The sequence below is a fragment of the Equus quagga genome, chromosome 7, assembly GCF_021613505.1.
Source record: "Equus quagga isolate Etosha38 chromosome 7, UCLA_HA_Equagga_1.0, whole genome shotgun sequence".
NCBI classification, from domain to species: Eukaryota; Metazoa; Chordata; class Mammalia; order Perissodactyla; family Equidae; genus Equus; species Equus quagga.
Genome location: NC_060273.1, coordinates 63728751 through 63743380, shown reverse-complemented (window position 1 = coordinate 63743380; position 14630 = coordinate 63728751). Strand labels below are relative to the sequence as shown.

The window sequence follows — 14630 nt, the reverse complement described above, 5'->3', positions numbered from 1 at the left end:
ATTAAGGTCATAATGAGTTAAAAGTAAACAAAAAACCCACTTGCATGGATGGTTCTTTTTTGTAGTCTTGCTATCTGATTGCATACCTGGGTAGTAGAACAGCAAGATGCTAGTCAACAAAACTGCAAGAAGTCAAAAGAAAATTGAGATCTCTGCTGCTTCTAAACGCTGAGAACATTCTGAGGGTTATTTGTGTGACAAGAGCTCACTTCCATAGTTCTCTCCATCACATCTGCACTAATGTGCTAAGTAGAAGTGAGTCAGTACATTAAAAAAACAGTTCATTTACAATTTCCTTGTCTGTTAAAAAAAGAAAGTGGAATTAAATTCAGGCAGACAGGAAAATCTTCCATTAGAAATCCACTCATTAGAGTCTCTCAGGCTTTCTTAACTACATACTGCTTTTAGGAATAAAATAGGAATATCAACTTTCAGGTTTGCTGTGTAGACTAAACAACAGGCATGTGAAGTGTCTCACAGTGACTGGCACATAGGAAGTTCTTGATAGGCAAGTACTTTACATAAATAGTAATAAAAATGGGAGGCAGAGAAACATTTACAACATATGTATGTCAGGGCTGGTGGATCTCACTGACTACTTCATTTAATTATCCAACACTTCCAGATTTTGAGTTCATTTTAGAAAAAGGTGTACCAGGCCCAGAGAAGTCAGGTGAATTGATCAAGGTGCCACAGAGATAGTGAGTGGTTGAACTGGGATTACATCTGTCAGGTTCCAAGTCCACGCTCTTTCCACAATGCAACACTGTCTCCCAGGAGAGGGGAAATACAAAGCCAATTTATTTCAGAAATCTATTTACCATAAGGTGTGCTCTGCGCTTAGGACAGTTAGCTTTATTTTACTAATGTATTTCATAAGTACTTGAGAAGAAAAAGTATTAACCCTTCCCTCCAAATATAAGTATCGGCCTCAACTTATTAGTTACCATCCCCAAACCAACAGCATTATAGCTATCATTTGCGCAATTTATCTTAAACAAAAAAGGAAACATCCGAAGTACTATACAAGACCACTGTACATTTATGGCTCCTAATGATCAGAAGTAAAAAAAATTCCAAGAGGAAAAACAATGAATCTGGAGCGCCAGTGGAGACTCACTCATTATATATAAATTGCTAGAATGGTAACTATTTCCCACTCCCCCACCCAAAATATTAGGCAGAATGAAACAGACAACAGAAGCTGTTGAAAAGGGAAAGGGTTTTAGAAGAGGTAGAAGGGAGCCCAACAGATTATTAAACTATTTTCTTGACAACTCCAAATGATTTTGGGGTATTCGAACCTTTCTTTGAAGTATCACTTAGTAACCCTTTCAGAGACAAATCATTAAATTGGATGGACCCCCAATGAGGCACTTCTTATTTTTCCTCCCTCGTGGGCTCTGAAATAAAAAATTCTGGTAAGATAGCAAACTGTACGCTGAGGTGCAATAACAACTGAGATGGGGACTACCTTCTGTTCTCAGAGACAGAACACAGGAAGAAGGCATAGTGCAGAAAACGCTTTAAGAAATGAATCTTAATATTAGAAAAAAATTTAAACACAAAAGCTTAGAAACAAAATATTTATTTCCTCTGAGAACCATGTATATTTGAAAGGTGACGCTATAGTTCTCAATTTAAAGGAAAAATTCATTCAAGATTAGGAGTTTTAAATATCATGGAAGATTCTCTCCATGCTGCCACCAGAACCTGGCTTGATTGCTGTGAAGTAACAACACTTGAAAGCTCCTATTCTTTGAAACTCATTTAAACACACTGAATTGTTGAAAGATTAAAAACCGCAGTCAGCTAATTACGCTCACTCTCATCTCTTATTCAGCAAATGAATCACTTTTCATTACCACTTAGCTGAAGTACATGAATTTCTGCCTAATTAGAAATGTTGTAGATGGAACATTAGCAAGAATGGAGCGGGTCAGGATATCTTTGCTGCTTCATTTTTAATTCCTAACAGTAGAGTCTGATAGGAAGAATAGCAAAGTCATTAAATAATTTTAAATTATTTATAAAAATTACTTTGCCCAAATTATAATTATTTTTTCCCCAAATGGTCTCAAATATCTAACAGAATGAAAGAAAAAGAAGATCAACATTGATTTTAATGAACATTTTAATGTTATGTATAACAGAACATTATGAATACACTGGAAACAAAGTTTTATCAATTTAATAAAAAAAATTTCAACACAAAGTGGGGAGGTAATAATTTGATACCTATATTATAGTATTTACTTTAAAAAATATTCCCAGCTTGAGGGTGAAACAATTAATTTTGCATTCCAAACTCTAGAATCATGATTTTCATGTGATCTTAATGCAGAATTACAGCAGGAAAACGAAAACATTTTAATTAATTTCCTTTATTTGCCATTAAATCAATAAAATCTTTGACTGCTACAGGTCTCCTTTAATAATATATTTTTAACTCCTCTCTATTGGAACCATATCGCTAATGCCATATTATATACACTCAAAACCAAAACAGTATGTATAAAATCTAAAAGCCAACATCGTTGAGTTCTAACATTTATATTTAACGTAAGGTTTTAATGGATTTTTACCTTTTCAAATTTTTGAAAAGACATCAAAAAATAAAAATAAATATTTTTCTCGACTGTTCCTGTGAAATGGTGGCTACAGGGATAAACACGGAAGGAAGCCTTGCCAAGTTAATCACTGCAAAGTAAATAATGACTGCCAAAAACAAACAAAAATACTGGAGGGTTTTTTTTTTTCTTTTAAAGGAAACCATACAGCAGTCCCGAAAAAAATATTTTTCCTAGTTCTGCACAGGACAATTATAGCAGAAGATATGGAAAACGTCCCATAGTTATCACCAATTGCTTAAAGAGATTTTGTTACAATAAAAATTTGGATAGTATAATAGCAGTGTTGCTGGAACATTAGCAAAAGTATATACAGCCCAGTTACCTTTGATTTAGCCATAATCACATATGTATGCCTTTTTTGGACAAAAATATATTTTTTTATAAAAAACTGATCATCCAACTTTAATGATTTCATATATGGACTCAAAGTGGTAGTAAAAGGAACAGACCCAATTATGACAAGGAGATTCAGGGACAGAAAAATCAAGTTCCTCAGGAAAAGAAAAGTATAAAATTAGAGATTCAAACACATTTATTCAGCCCTATTCCAGTCTTCCCACAAATTATGATGTTAAAATGGGCTCTTCAATTTATAAAGGCTTTCGAAGGTCTCACTATCCCATCTGTGGTCTATTGTCACTGGGAAAAATGATTTTGACTGCCTCCTCTGAAGCGCCCATGCCTGGCCGTCTGAAATACTACATATTTCACTTTTATAAAACAGCCTTTTTGGTTCTTTATGTAGGTTTATTGTAATTAATTGATAAAAGAAAGGGGAGTTGATTAGCATTTCCATCCCAACATCACCTATCTGTACCACTAAAAATCCTTCATTCAATCTGCTCCTTTACAATCTCTTATTTGCTAAAGTTGGCGAAATTTGCAAAGGCATCTTGCTTGGGTTGCACAGTTCCAGAAGTCATGGCTAAATTGGGCATGCCCATTCCCATTGTGCCCGTCAGGCCCATCCCAGCAGGTGACATCCCTATGTTCATGTTCATGCCCATCATGCTCTGGTTCATCATTGGAGTATTTCCAAGAGGGGCCATCCCCATGGTGCCAGTCATCACATTGGGCATGCTCATAGGCATGGGTCCTCCCATCATAGGGTTAGTTTGGGGCCGGACAGGAAGCATGTTTGATGGAGAACTGAGGTTCACGGCTCCAAAACTTTGGGTCACCACATTCATAGGCTGTTGCATATCTACCAGAAGAAAAGAGACAAAGAACTTTACCACAATGAATTTTTAAATTCATAGAACAGAAAAATAACACAATCTTCCTGACCATCAATACTTACAAGCCCCAATAAAATTCTTTTACAGTGATTTTACAAGAGAAGTCAATTAACTCACACTGTTTACTCTCGAGAAATATTCAGTGCCTGTTAGCTCTGGTTTTTCAAAGATGTAGAAAGAGTGAAGAGTGGGCTGGGGGAAAACATGAGCACTTTAAAATCACTCTTACAAAATCTATTGTTGAATCTGACCTAACAAGTTGTCAAGAGCTATTGTGTATCAAAAGCCTTAAAAAAGTTTACATCCTTTGACTTGCTCTATTTTTAGAACATTATATTAAGGAAAAAAATCACAAGTACAAAGATTTACACAAAATCATGGAGTTATTTCTAATAGCAAAAAGCTGGAAACAATTTTTAACAACTGACAATAGAGGAACTGTACACTGATATGATGGATAACAACAAAGATCTGAATATTTTTTCTTAAGAATATTCAACACAGGAAAAATGATAATGTTGAATGAGAACTTCAAGAAACAAAACAATACAGAAAGAATTATCTTAACATTAAAAATATAGTTAGAAAAGATGGAAAGAAATATGAACTAAGAGTGATTATCCCTGGATTATGGAGTTCAGATGATTTCTGTTTCCTTGTCATATATATTTACCAGTATTTAAAAAAATTTTCTACAACACATTTTCATTTTAGTGATCAAGCCCCCAAAACTCAACACAATAAAATAAATGTTATCATGCCAAGAATACAAAGAAATTCAATGTGCCAGGAGGGATATCAAGTGTTCCATGAAAAACTCTCAAGTGAACACACAGTTGGCCTGCACACAGTGGTGTTATGTATTTTACCTTCATGGTTTGAAGTAGTCCTGGTATCAGGGCAAAACGTTCTAAGTACACAAAGGAAAGGGATGTCTTGTGGTAACTTACTCTGTTGTTGAATCATTGTATTGAGCGATGGTTGCTGGGGTTTGGAAGGCTGCATACCAGGTAGTAAGTTGTCTAGGCTGATGTTTACACTGGGGTCAGACCAAGTAGAGGGCAGGGTTTTGCTGGCTGACTTCTGGACCATATCTGTATTCTGATTATAGAGAGGATTAGGCTTCTGCAGCACTGTGCTAACATTTTGCAAAGGCTGGAAAATAGAAAAATGCTCTAAAAATTAAGCATCTGCTCTATAAAGATTATCAAATGGCAATTTCATCACAATAACTCCAAATATATACTAGACTTTGTTATAACTCCTGAAACCAAAAAGAACCAGAAATATGCTATGCTAAGGTTGTCAATATCCTGAATCACTAGCTTCCCAAAAATGTTCCTCTGAAGTCCAAATAATGCTTGGTGTGGGAAAAACCAACATATTTACACTAACAATTATCCTCCCGTCACCCAAAGTCTAGAAGCCACTATCCCAGAACAACTACCAACTAAAGGTTAGCACAGCTTCAAGGAAATACACAAGTGGAAATTTATTCTTCCAAAATGGAATTCAGGATATAATTTCTCATGCTATAAAAAGCAAAACTGGAGCCGGCTCAGTGGTGCAGTGGTTAAGTGCGCACGTTCTGCTTTGGGGGCCTGGGGTTCGCTGGTTCGGATCCCGGGTGCGGACCTGGCACCGTTCAGCAAGCCGTGCTGTGGCAGGCGTCCCACATATAAAGTAGAGGAAGATGTACACGGATGTTAGCTCAGGGCCAGTCTTCCTCAGCAAAAAAGAGGAGGACGGCAGCAGATGTTAGCTCAGGGCATATCTTTCTCAAACAAACCAAAAGCAAAACCATCAAAACAGAAAATTATATTTCATCTATCCTGACTGACATTTCCCTGCTCTGTGTATATTTCTACTGCCTAAAGCACGCAACACTAGTGGAACTCAATATATGTGGACCAATTCAGGAGAAATGAGAAATTCAGGAGAAAGAAGCAGAGGTGTCTGGTAGTTACTAAGGGTAACTGTGAAAGGACAGAAAAAGGGAAAAGACTAGGAATAGAAAGAAGAATTAAAATGTACCAATGCAAAGAATCACAACACAGTTGTAATTAAGGTTGCAAATAAGTAGATTAGCTTTATGTTTAGGAAACTCAAACTGGCTTGGGATTGTTCAGTGGTGAACGGTTCAATTTAATGGTATTAGTGTAGTTTCCATGCCCATTTTCTTAATGTTAGGTCTAATTTCTGTTATATAGAGCCGTCACCTTTCTGCTTCTTTCTTCTTTTCCTTCATCCTAACACCTCAAAGAGCAGAAGCTACACATTAAAATAAGCAATTAGCATCATAAAGAAATATTCTGAACAGCTCGAATCAAAAATAGTAAGTTCCTGATACAACTCAGACATATATTCTAACCCTGCACTTTTTCTGTTCCAATTCTAAGCTAATATTAGGTGACATAGATTTAACTATAAAAAAGTGAATTAAAAAGCTCTCATTTAGTTGTTTTTATTTATGAAAATGAGAGTGAAGAGCCTATATAAACTATGTAATAGAGCAGGCCCAGAATAGGGAAGAATATTCATCATTTTAGAGAATGACTTCCTATATTAGCAATGATTGTTTGCAACCAATTAAGTGACACATTTTAAAGGATATGACCAGAGATTTTACTGAGTGAATGCTGACCATGGGTGAAGCAATATCTCTATTCTTTCTTTCTAAAAAATTTTTTTTAACTATTAAATACAAATTTATTAAGTCAACAAATTTTCAGCAATTGCCTCTGTGCAAGCCACTATGCTTGCCTTTGCATGGACTATAAGATGGGTGAGAAGGCCGTGTCCTGCAGAACCCAAATGACTATGCCAGGGGCAAGAGGGTAAGGTAAACACAACGAGCAAAAGCAATCTGTGTATCACTTGCTTATTTTTCTGTTTCACGGTAATCTACTATTAGATCAGTTAGAGCACCTCCAAGGTTAGGAACCACAATTTCCAAGGGAGGCAGACAACTTACCTGTGATCTTGACATGGGCAAACCCAGCCCTACTGTATTAGAGCTCATCATAGAGAAATTCATACTCTGGGAAGATGTCATGGTTGCCTGGGACGAGCCCATAAGATCAAATAGGTCTGAAGAATTTGAGGCAGCTGGAGGTGGGCCTAAAGCTGGTTGCGAGCCACTGACAAGTTCTACAGCTGGCTGTGAGGCAGTGCCGAAGAGTTCACCACTGGCGGCAACAGGGCCCGACTGGGCTTGGTTAAAGGCACTCCAGTCACCAAAGTCTCCATTCCCACTTGTTGCTGTTACTGAGAAAGAAAGCACGATAAGGGTAAGAAACTTTCTGAAACGCACAGAACAACTATAACAATCTATGAACTGAAACAAATTAGAGCTGATCTATGTCCATCCAGATTAACATCTGAAGATACCATCTCCATCTGGACATTATTCTTTCTCATGAATATTCCATGAGTGTTAACAAGTAGGCAAAGGAAAACATAAAACTCCCACATATAAAGTAAAATCCATCTCTTGCCAGGTCTTAGGTGACACAGAGAAATTACAATCAAAATTTCCCTTCAATCTAAGTTTGCATACCAAATACGCTTCCAGCTAAACAAATATGAACTAGCCAGAGACCCCAAAAAGCAAGAAGAAAATTCTAAACTGGTTGAACTTTGTGCTGGGAGATTCAGAATCTTCATGCGAGGAGACAGTAAAATCAGAGCATTCAACTAATTTTGTTCATTCATTATTTGGAAAGGTTCAAAGAGAAATCAAACTATGATTTATACCACTTCATGTAAATAACCCCCCAAATTCATGAGATTAAATTTATAAAAAAACAAAACAGAAAAGCATGGAGAAAAAATTCAATAAAATTAAGAGCAGGATTAGTAAATTTCTGTAAGAAGTTCTCACCCATTTGGCCATGCTTCCGCTAACACAAGGGCTACAGATAGCCACAATATAACCTTAGTACACTGCTGCTTCAAATGGGACTGTTCAATTTATTTACTTAAATAAAAAGTGGGGTATAGTCTTAAGAGGGGAACTCATGCTAATATAAAAATAAATAAATAAATAAAACTCTATCACTACCCTTTGAAGTATAATTATAACAAGTTTAATGGATTCAATGATAAAAAAATTGACAATAGGTTAATTAATAGACTATAATATTTAAAAGCATAACTTTTGTACCTTACTAGCTGTGTGACAAGCTACTTAACCCTCTCTGTGCTGCACTTTTTTTGTGCGTGTGTGTGTGAGGAAGATTGCTGCTGACCTAACATCTGTGCCAATCTTCCTCCATTTTTGTATGTGGGACACCACCACAACATGGCTTGATGAGCAGTGTGTAGGTCCGCACCCAGGATCCGAACAGGAGAACCCTGGGCCACTGAAGCGGAGCATGCGAACTTACCCAGTATGCCACTGGGCCGGCCCCAAGTGCCGCACCTTTTAAAAAAACCTAAATTGTGAAGATTAACTAATACATAGTAAGTAGCACTTACTGTTTGCTATTGTTACTCTGGATTAACTGTGAAAAGACAGGGGAGAGAGACGGCACCGCACTCTCTCTCTTCTAGGTATGCTAAGTAATAGTGTAAGTCAAGCTTCTGTCAATTCTGCATACATAATATTAACTATTTGGAACACAATAAATATAAAGGCAAGTGGTATCTAAAAAGTTTTTTTAACTAGGCTAGATATAATTCTAAACCTTTCTTTAAGAAAGGGACAAATAGGTAAACATGAATTAATGAAAGTTGAAAAAGCAAAGGTGAAGAAAGAACTACATATAAACTGTCACCTGAAAGTGAGTAGCATGTATTTCCAAGTTAATTAACACCATCTCTTTGCACTCCATGTTCACTTACAAGTTGGAAAGACATTTTGTCTAGCCTAAAAGGTAACCAACCACTGCAATACTGTCTCATTATGCTAAACATCAAAAGAACAATAACATTAAGTCTTTAAAATTATATTCTTCTATTACCATACTAAAATGTAAGCACCCTCTAAAGAGAAAATAATTTGCTTAGAAAACCCAAGCTCTACTAGCAATTTAATACAAGAACTGGGCTGATATTCATTACCTCAGGGTTTTACTAAAACTTGTCTTTGATCTTCTTTACAAGAGAGACTGAATTAAGAATTTCACAATTAGTTCTATATATTAAACAATTTAAACTAATTTAAGCAAGACTGATGGATAAAGGTAAACTTTATACTGATTTTCTATTTGCTTGATCTATATACAACAGAATAAGAATGGAAACTGGGGCAAAAACGTGTTGCCCCATCTGAAAACTTTATCTGAGATGATTAATCATGGGAGGAAGAGATTTCTAGTGGGGCATATACTGTTCAGAAATGATTAATCATTGCTGCAACAGTTTCAGTCCCTTGTGTAATGGTGATCAGGTTATATTAATCACATGCATACAGATAAAGAGATGTATCACTTAGCAATATTAACATATTCAAATTATTTGCATAGTAGGCAACTTTATATACATAAAAACTTTGAGAATTATATGGGCAGTCTGTAAAATTAGGGCAATGTTTATCTTCCACTTTGCTTTGCCTTAAGTAAGGTATTAACCCTTACAAGGCATAACCACACTTCTAAAATGAAGCAGTTAATTACTCCACAATTCTGGTTTCTGGAAAATACTTGGAATTTACAAAAGTAGGCTGTCAAAATAACCCTAAATCACACTAAAAACTATGCATCTTTCTTCCTAAATCCTAAACCAGACATTACTAAATATAAACTTTAATCCAATTAATGTAACAGCAATAGATAACTCTATTTGAAATAAATATTAAGACTAATTCAGTTAAATCACCTCTTTCCTTCCTGCCTCACCTCATGTTGAAGTTTTGGTTTTTTCCTTTTGGTGAGGAAGATTGGCTCTGAGCTAACATCTGTTGCCAATCTTCCTCTTTTTGGTTGAAGAAGATTGTCGCTGAGCTAACACCTGGTCCAATCTTCCTCTATTTTTTTGTATGTGAGACACCCCCACAGCATGGCTTGATGAGCAGTGTGTAGGTCCATGCCCAGGATCTGAACCCACGAACCCGGGACCACTGAAGCACAGTATGCAAACTCAACCACTATGCCACTGGGCTGGTCCCAACATTTTGTTTTTGTTTTTTGTTGAGGAAGATTCACCCTGAGCTAACATCTGTTGCCAATCTTCCTCTTTTTGGTTGAAGGAGATTGTCACTGAGCTAACACCTGGTCCAATCTTCCTCTATTTTTTTGTATGTGAGACACCCCCACAGCATGGCTTGATGAGCAGTGTGTAGGTCCATGCCCAGGATCTGAACCCGCGAACCCAGGACCACTGAAGCACAGTATGCAAACTCAACCACTATGCCACTGGGCTGGCCCCAACATTTTGTTTTTGTTTTTTGTTGAGGAGATTCACCCTGAGCTAACATCTGTTGCCAATCTTCTTTTTTTCTTTTGCTTGAAGACTAGCCCTGAGCTAACATCTGTGCCAGTCTTTCTCTGTTTTGTACATGGGACACCGCCACAGCATGCCTGATGAGTGGAGTAGGTCCATGCCTGGGATCCGAAGGCCCTAACCTGGGCTGCCAAAGTGGAGTATGCGGAACTTGTAACCACTCAGCCACAGGGCCAGCCCCTGGCTCCAAGATTTTTGTAGTTAAACTTTTAGTATTATCTCTCAAGCTTCAGACTGATGAGATTTTACAGAAAAAATACTACAGCCAGACACTTTACAACCTTAAAAAAAAAAAAAAGACAAAATAACTAACTTACTAACTTAGGCCCTTTTCTACACGCTTCTATGGACATTATCTTCATAAAGAACCATGCCAAGTAGCATGACTCCCTATTTTAGAAAGTTGGAGGCTCAGAGGCTTTCCCAAAGTTAAACAGCTACTATAGTATATGGCAGAGGTAATAAGATAAAAATATTAAAAAACAGAGAGAGAAAAAAGACAAGTCTTTCTTCTCAATCCTTGATATTTAAGCCTATATTCTGCTTGGGGGTAGGCTTTTTTTTGATCCTTTTTTTAGTTGAGGTATAATTGACATACAATGTTATATTAGTTTCAGGTGTACAACATAATGATTTGATATTTGTACATACTGCAAAATGATCACTACAATGAGTCTAGGGCATTTTCAAATTTCTAGTCTAACATGGATGAGGAAGTTTTGCCTGAGGTTCAACTGCTCACTGTTTAGGATGTGTCAAAATGAAGTTCAGTTATTTTTCATGGAAATGCTCTTGAGATACCTAAATTACAAAGAAATAAATTTTAGTAAGATACTCTGCCCAATCTGAATGTTCTTGAATTTCATTCATAAAAATCATGTAAGCTAAACATAAACCATAATAATCTTACTGCTAAAATAAGATTATTTATATTTATTCACATTGTCCCCCCCAACAAAAAAAAGGCTGAGAGTCACTTATGAATAAGGGCAATTTTATTTAGGTCTACCTGAGTAGTTTGCAACCAAATTTATTCATTTGGCACACTTAAGGCACTGGCTCAATAAAACACCTTAGGAATTATAAATACTACAAGGAGAAAAACACCAAAAAGAAGTAATCTGGGGGGAGAGGGGGTTGCTTGTGTTGACAATCTTTTCACTGCCCCTAGAGTTCTGGCCCACCAGACTGTATCATACCTTGGGAAGGGAAACTGCTTGATGCAGCAGCTGAACTAAAGTCAGCAAATCCTCCAAATAAATCAGCTGATCCTCCTAGAAATTAAGTACGAGGAAAAAGTTAAACCGTCAGAACCACAGAATAATTGATAGCAATTTCAGGAAGTCATTTTAACACCACATTTAACCCCAATAATAGCAGCCCCAGACCCACCATAAAAGCCAGTTTTCATGTCACCATGTCCCCTTGAAGCTACCACAGACTCTCTTACATTCCTCAGTTCTATATCTAGTAAGATACTGACACTACAACTGTGGTTAAAGGTATCCCTCACAAGCACTTCACGAACATAAGATAGGCATGCAGTTTATCCAGCCAACTATGCTCTTTATCAGAATCTTTAATGGATGCTAAAACCTGGGTAAAATGTTGCTGGGGAATAAGACAGTCACATATTCTTAAAACATCACCCCACAGATGACTTATTAAATACAAGGGGATGAAACTACTTTTACAATGGAGAAATCGGATGGATACCACCTTAAACACCTGATCAAACTTAATGCCACTAATAATTGGACAAAATAGTATTCATGGACCTTCTAATGTCAAAGACTGAAGAAGAGATCATCACCCATGTAGAAATTCCTTCCAAAAACATTTAAGCTGAATCTAATCACGAGGAATGAATCAGACAAATACAAATACAAATCAGAGGGACATTCAGCAAAACAATTCTCAAGACTCTCCAGAAAACTGTCAACATCTTTTTAAGAGACAAAAGACTGGGACTGCTGTAGATTAAAGGAGCCTAAAGAAATGACACAAGTAAATGAAATGCATGATGCTTGATTGGACTCCAGATTTTCTGTAAAGTGCTATCCTGAAATAGCATAATTGAGACACATTCCAATTCGGAAATTTGAATATGGTCTGTATTTTAGACAACAATACTGTTTTAACGTTAAATTTCCCAAGTATGATAATTTTATTGTTGTAAAGGAGAGATAACCTTGTTGTAAGCAGATATATGCTGCAGTACTTTAGGAGCAAAATGTCATGATGTTTGCAATTTTCTCTCAAATGGTGTACAATAAACAAACAATGTCAAAAAAGAACTAGAGAGAGAAATAAAAAAAAATGTGGCAAATTTTCTGTAGGTTTGAAATTTTTTTAAAGTAAAAAGTTAGGAGGGTCTGGTCCCATGGCTGAGTGGTTAAGTTTGTGCGCTCTGCTTTGGTGGCCCAGGGTTTCGCTGGTTCGGATCCTGGGCGCGGACATGGCACCAGTGGTCAGGCCATGCTGAAGCGGTGTCCCACATGCCACAACTAGAAGGACCCACAACTAAAAAAAAATATACAACTATGTACTGGGGGGATTTGGGGAGAAAAAGCAGGAAAAAAAAAAAAGAAGCTACCAGTTGTTAGCTCAGGTGCCAATCTTTAAAAAATAAAAACAGGGAAAGGGGCCAGCCCCGTGGCTGAGTGATTAAGGTTCTGCATGCTCTGCTTTGGCGGCCTGGGTTCACAGGTTCAGATCCCAGGTATGTACCCACTCCACTCATCAGCCATGCTGTGGGGGCATCCCACATATAAAGGAGAGGAAGACTGGTGCAGATGTTAGCTCAGAGCTAATTCTTCCTCAATGAAAAAAAAGAGGATTGGCAATGGATGTTAGCTTAGGGCAAATATTCCTCACAAACCGGCCCCCCACCAAAAAAAAATTGGGGAAAAGCTTCAAGTTGATTTGTACAAAATCAGCTTTAATAGTTATAGGAATAAAAATGAATGCAATGATTTTGATGGATTAATTTTTCTATTCTATACTCCATGAACAAGCAAATACTGGTATTTTTAATACCCGAAAAAAATATTAGTTTTGTTGCTTCTAGACTGGTGTTTTTAAAGGGGGTGAGATCCAAATCGTAAGGCTTCAAATCAATCTGCATAACAGCACATCTCTATATGAGTAAGAATATTTACTTTTGTCTACAATTTGAACACTAATATATTAAATTTCAATATTCTATTTCTCTCCAATTCAGCTATCAATGAAACTGCCAACAGCCAAAAGATCTAAAACCTTAAATAGTTGTCCTTATTTTTGTTTGCCTTTAAAGATTTCACCTAAGAGTCACAACCTTAGAAGTTTAGAGCAGCAGTTCAATTATGGTGCTTTTAGCATTATGCGAACATTATATAGGTTACATCACAGCTGCTTAGCCTGCAGTGCTTAGAAACTAGCCAGGTGGGACTGGAACATCTGGGCTGCACTCAAACACCACCAGGGACAGCTTCCAACATCTGGTGCCATTTCTGAATTGTCTTATCGCTGCAAGACATTCTGCCCCATCTGCCACACTCAACTGGGTTAATTAAACTAGAACCATCTCCCCTTCTTAATAAATGGCCAGCAGTAATAAAAGGAACAAATCAGTTTCTGATACATGTGTACCTGGTATTTCGTTTTAATGCACATTACTGTAGTCAACTATCAGCAGATATAACTAATTCCTCATTCCTTCACCTCATTACAGATGCACATATTCCCATATATCCTCATTTATCATTAACTAACTCCCACCAAGGCCAAGGTTCTCCACTCCTGCCAACACTACAGCTCCCATGTCCACTTCTGCTTTATCCAAAGGATAGTATCAGGCATTCGTTTTTCTCTTCTTTAAAGATAGACACATGATAAAATGTGACGAGGTGCACAAAAGATCAATGAGCTACATTTTTAAACTTTATAAACAAGTACATATATTAATAAAAACTAGCAGAGACATGAATGTTGCAAACAGTTGCTGCTTAATATTCATAAATTTGTCTTCTGTAATGTTCCTTCATGTTAAAAATATTGATCAAAGTATACTGTTAGGTAACAGAATGATAGTTAATCATTTACTATAACATTAAGGGATTTGAAAATTGAAGATTATTTTAATTTGCTTTACCCAAGCAGTGAATAAACATCAATATGTAATTTATTATGCCAAACAAGTCAGGGATTTTCAAATCTTATTCAGTCTGGGCTACAAAGAAAATTCAGGCTGCAGATAAAAGCACTGAATACGGTAGATTTCAACTTCAAACTGGGTAAGATATTTTATTTTTGTCATATCCTGAATTTAATA

General features: G+C 36.7%; 1 protein-coding gene across 2 annotated transcripts in view; it reads right to left on the bottom strand.

Annotated features, from left to right (window-relative positions):
* Positions 1-2111: 2111 nt before the first annotated feature.
* CLINT1 (clathrin interactor 1) overlaps positions 2112-14630 on the bottom strand; it is a 62688-nt gene continuing 50169 nt past the window's right edge. The window contains exons 9-12 of one of the 2 annotated variants that reach the window (XM_046666763.1): positions 11515-11589; positions 6846-7138; positions 4822-4972; positions 2112-3837 (exon numbers count right to left, since the gene is read on the bottom strand). In XM_046666763.1, coding sequence (XP_046522719.1) covers positions 3491-3837; positions 4822-4972; positions 6846-7138; positions 11515-11589 — 866 coding nt within the window. In that variant the 3' untranslated portion in view covers positions 2112-3490. Of the gene's footprint in view, positions 3838-4821; positions 5027-6845; positions 7139-11514; positions 11590-14630 lie in introns of both variants that reach the window. The other variant, XM_046666762.1, reaches the window with a different exon arrangement.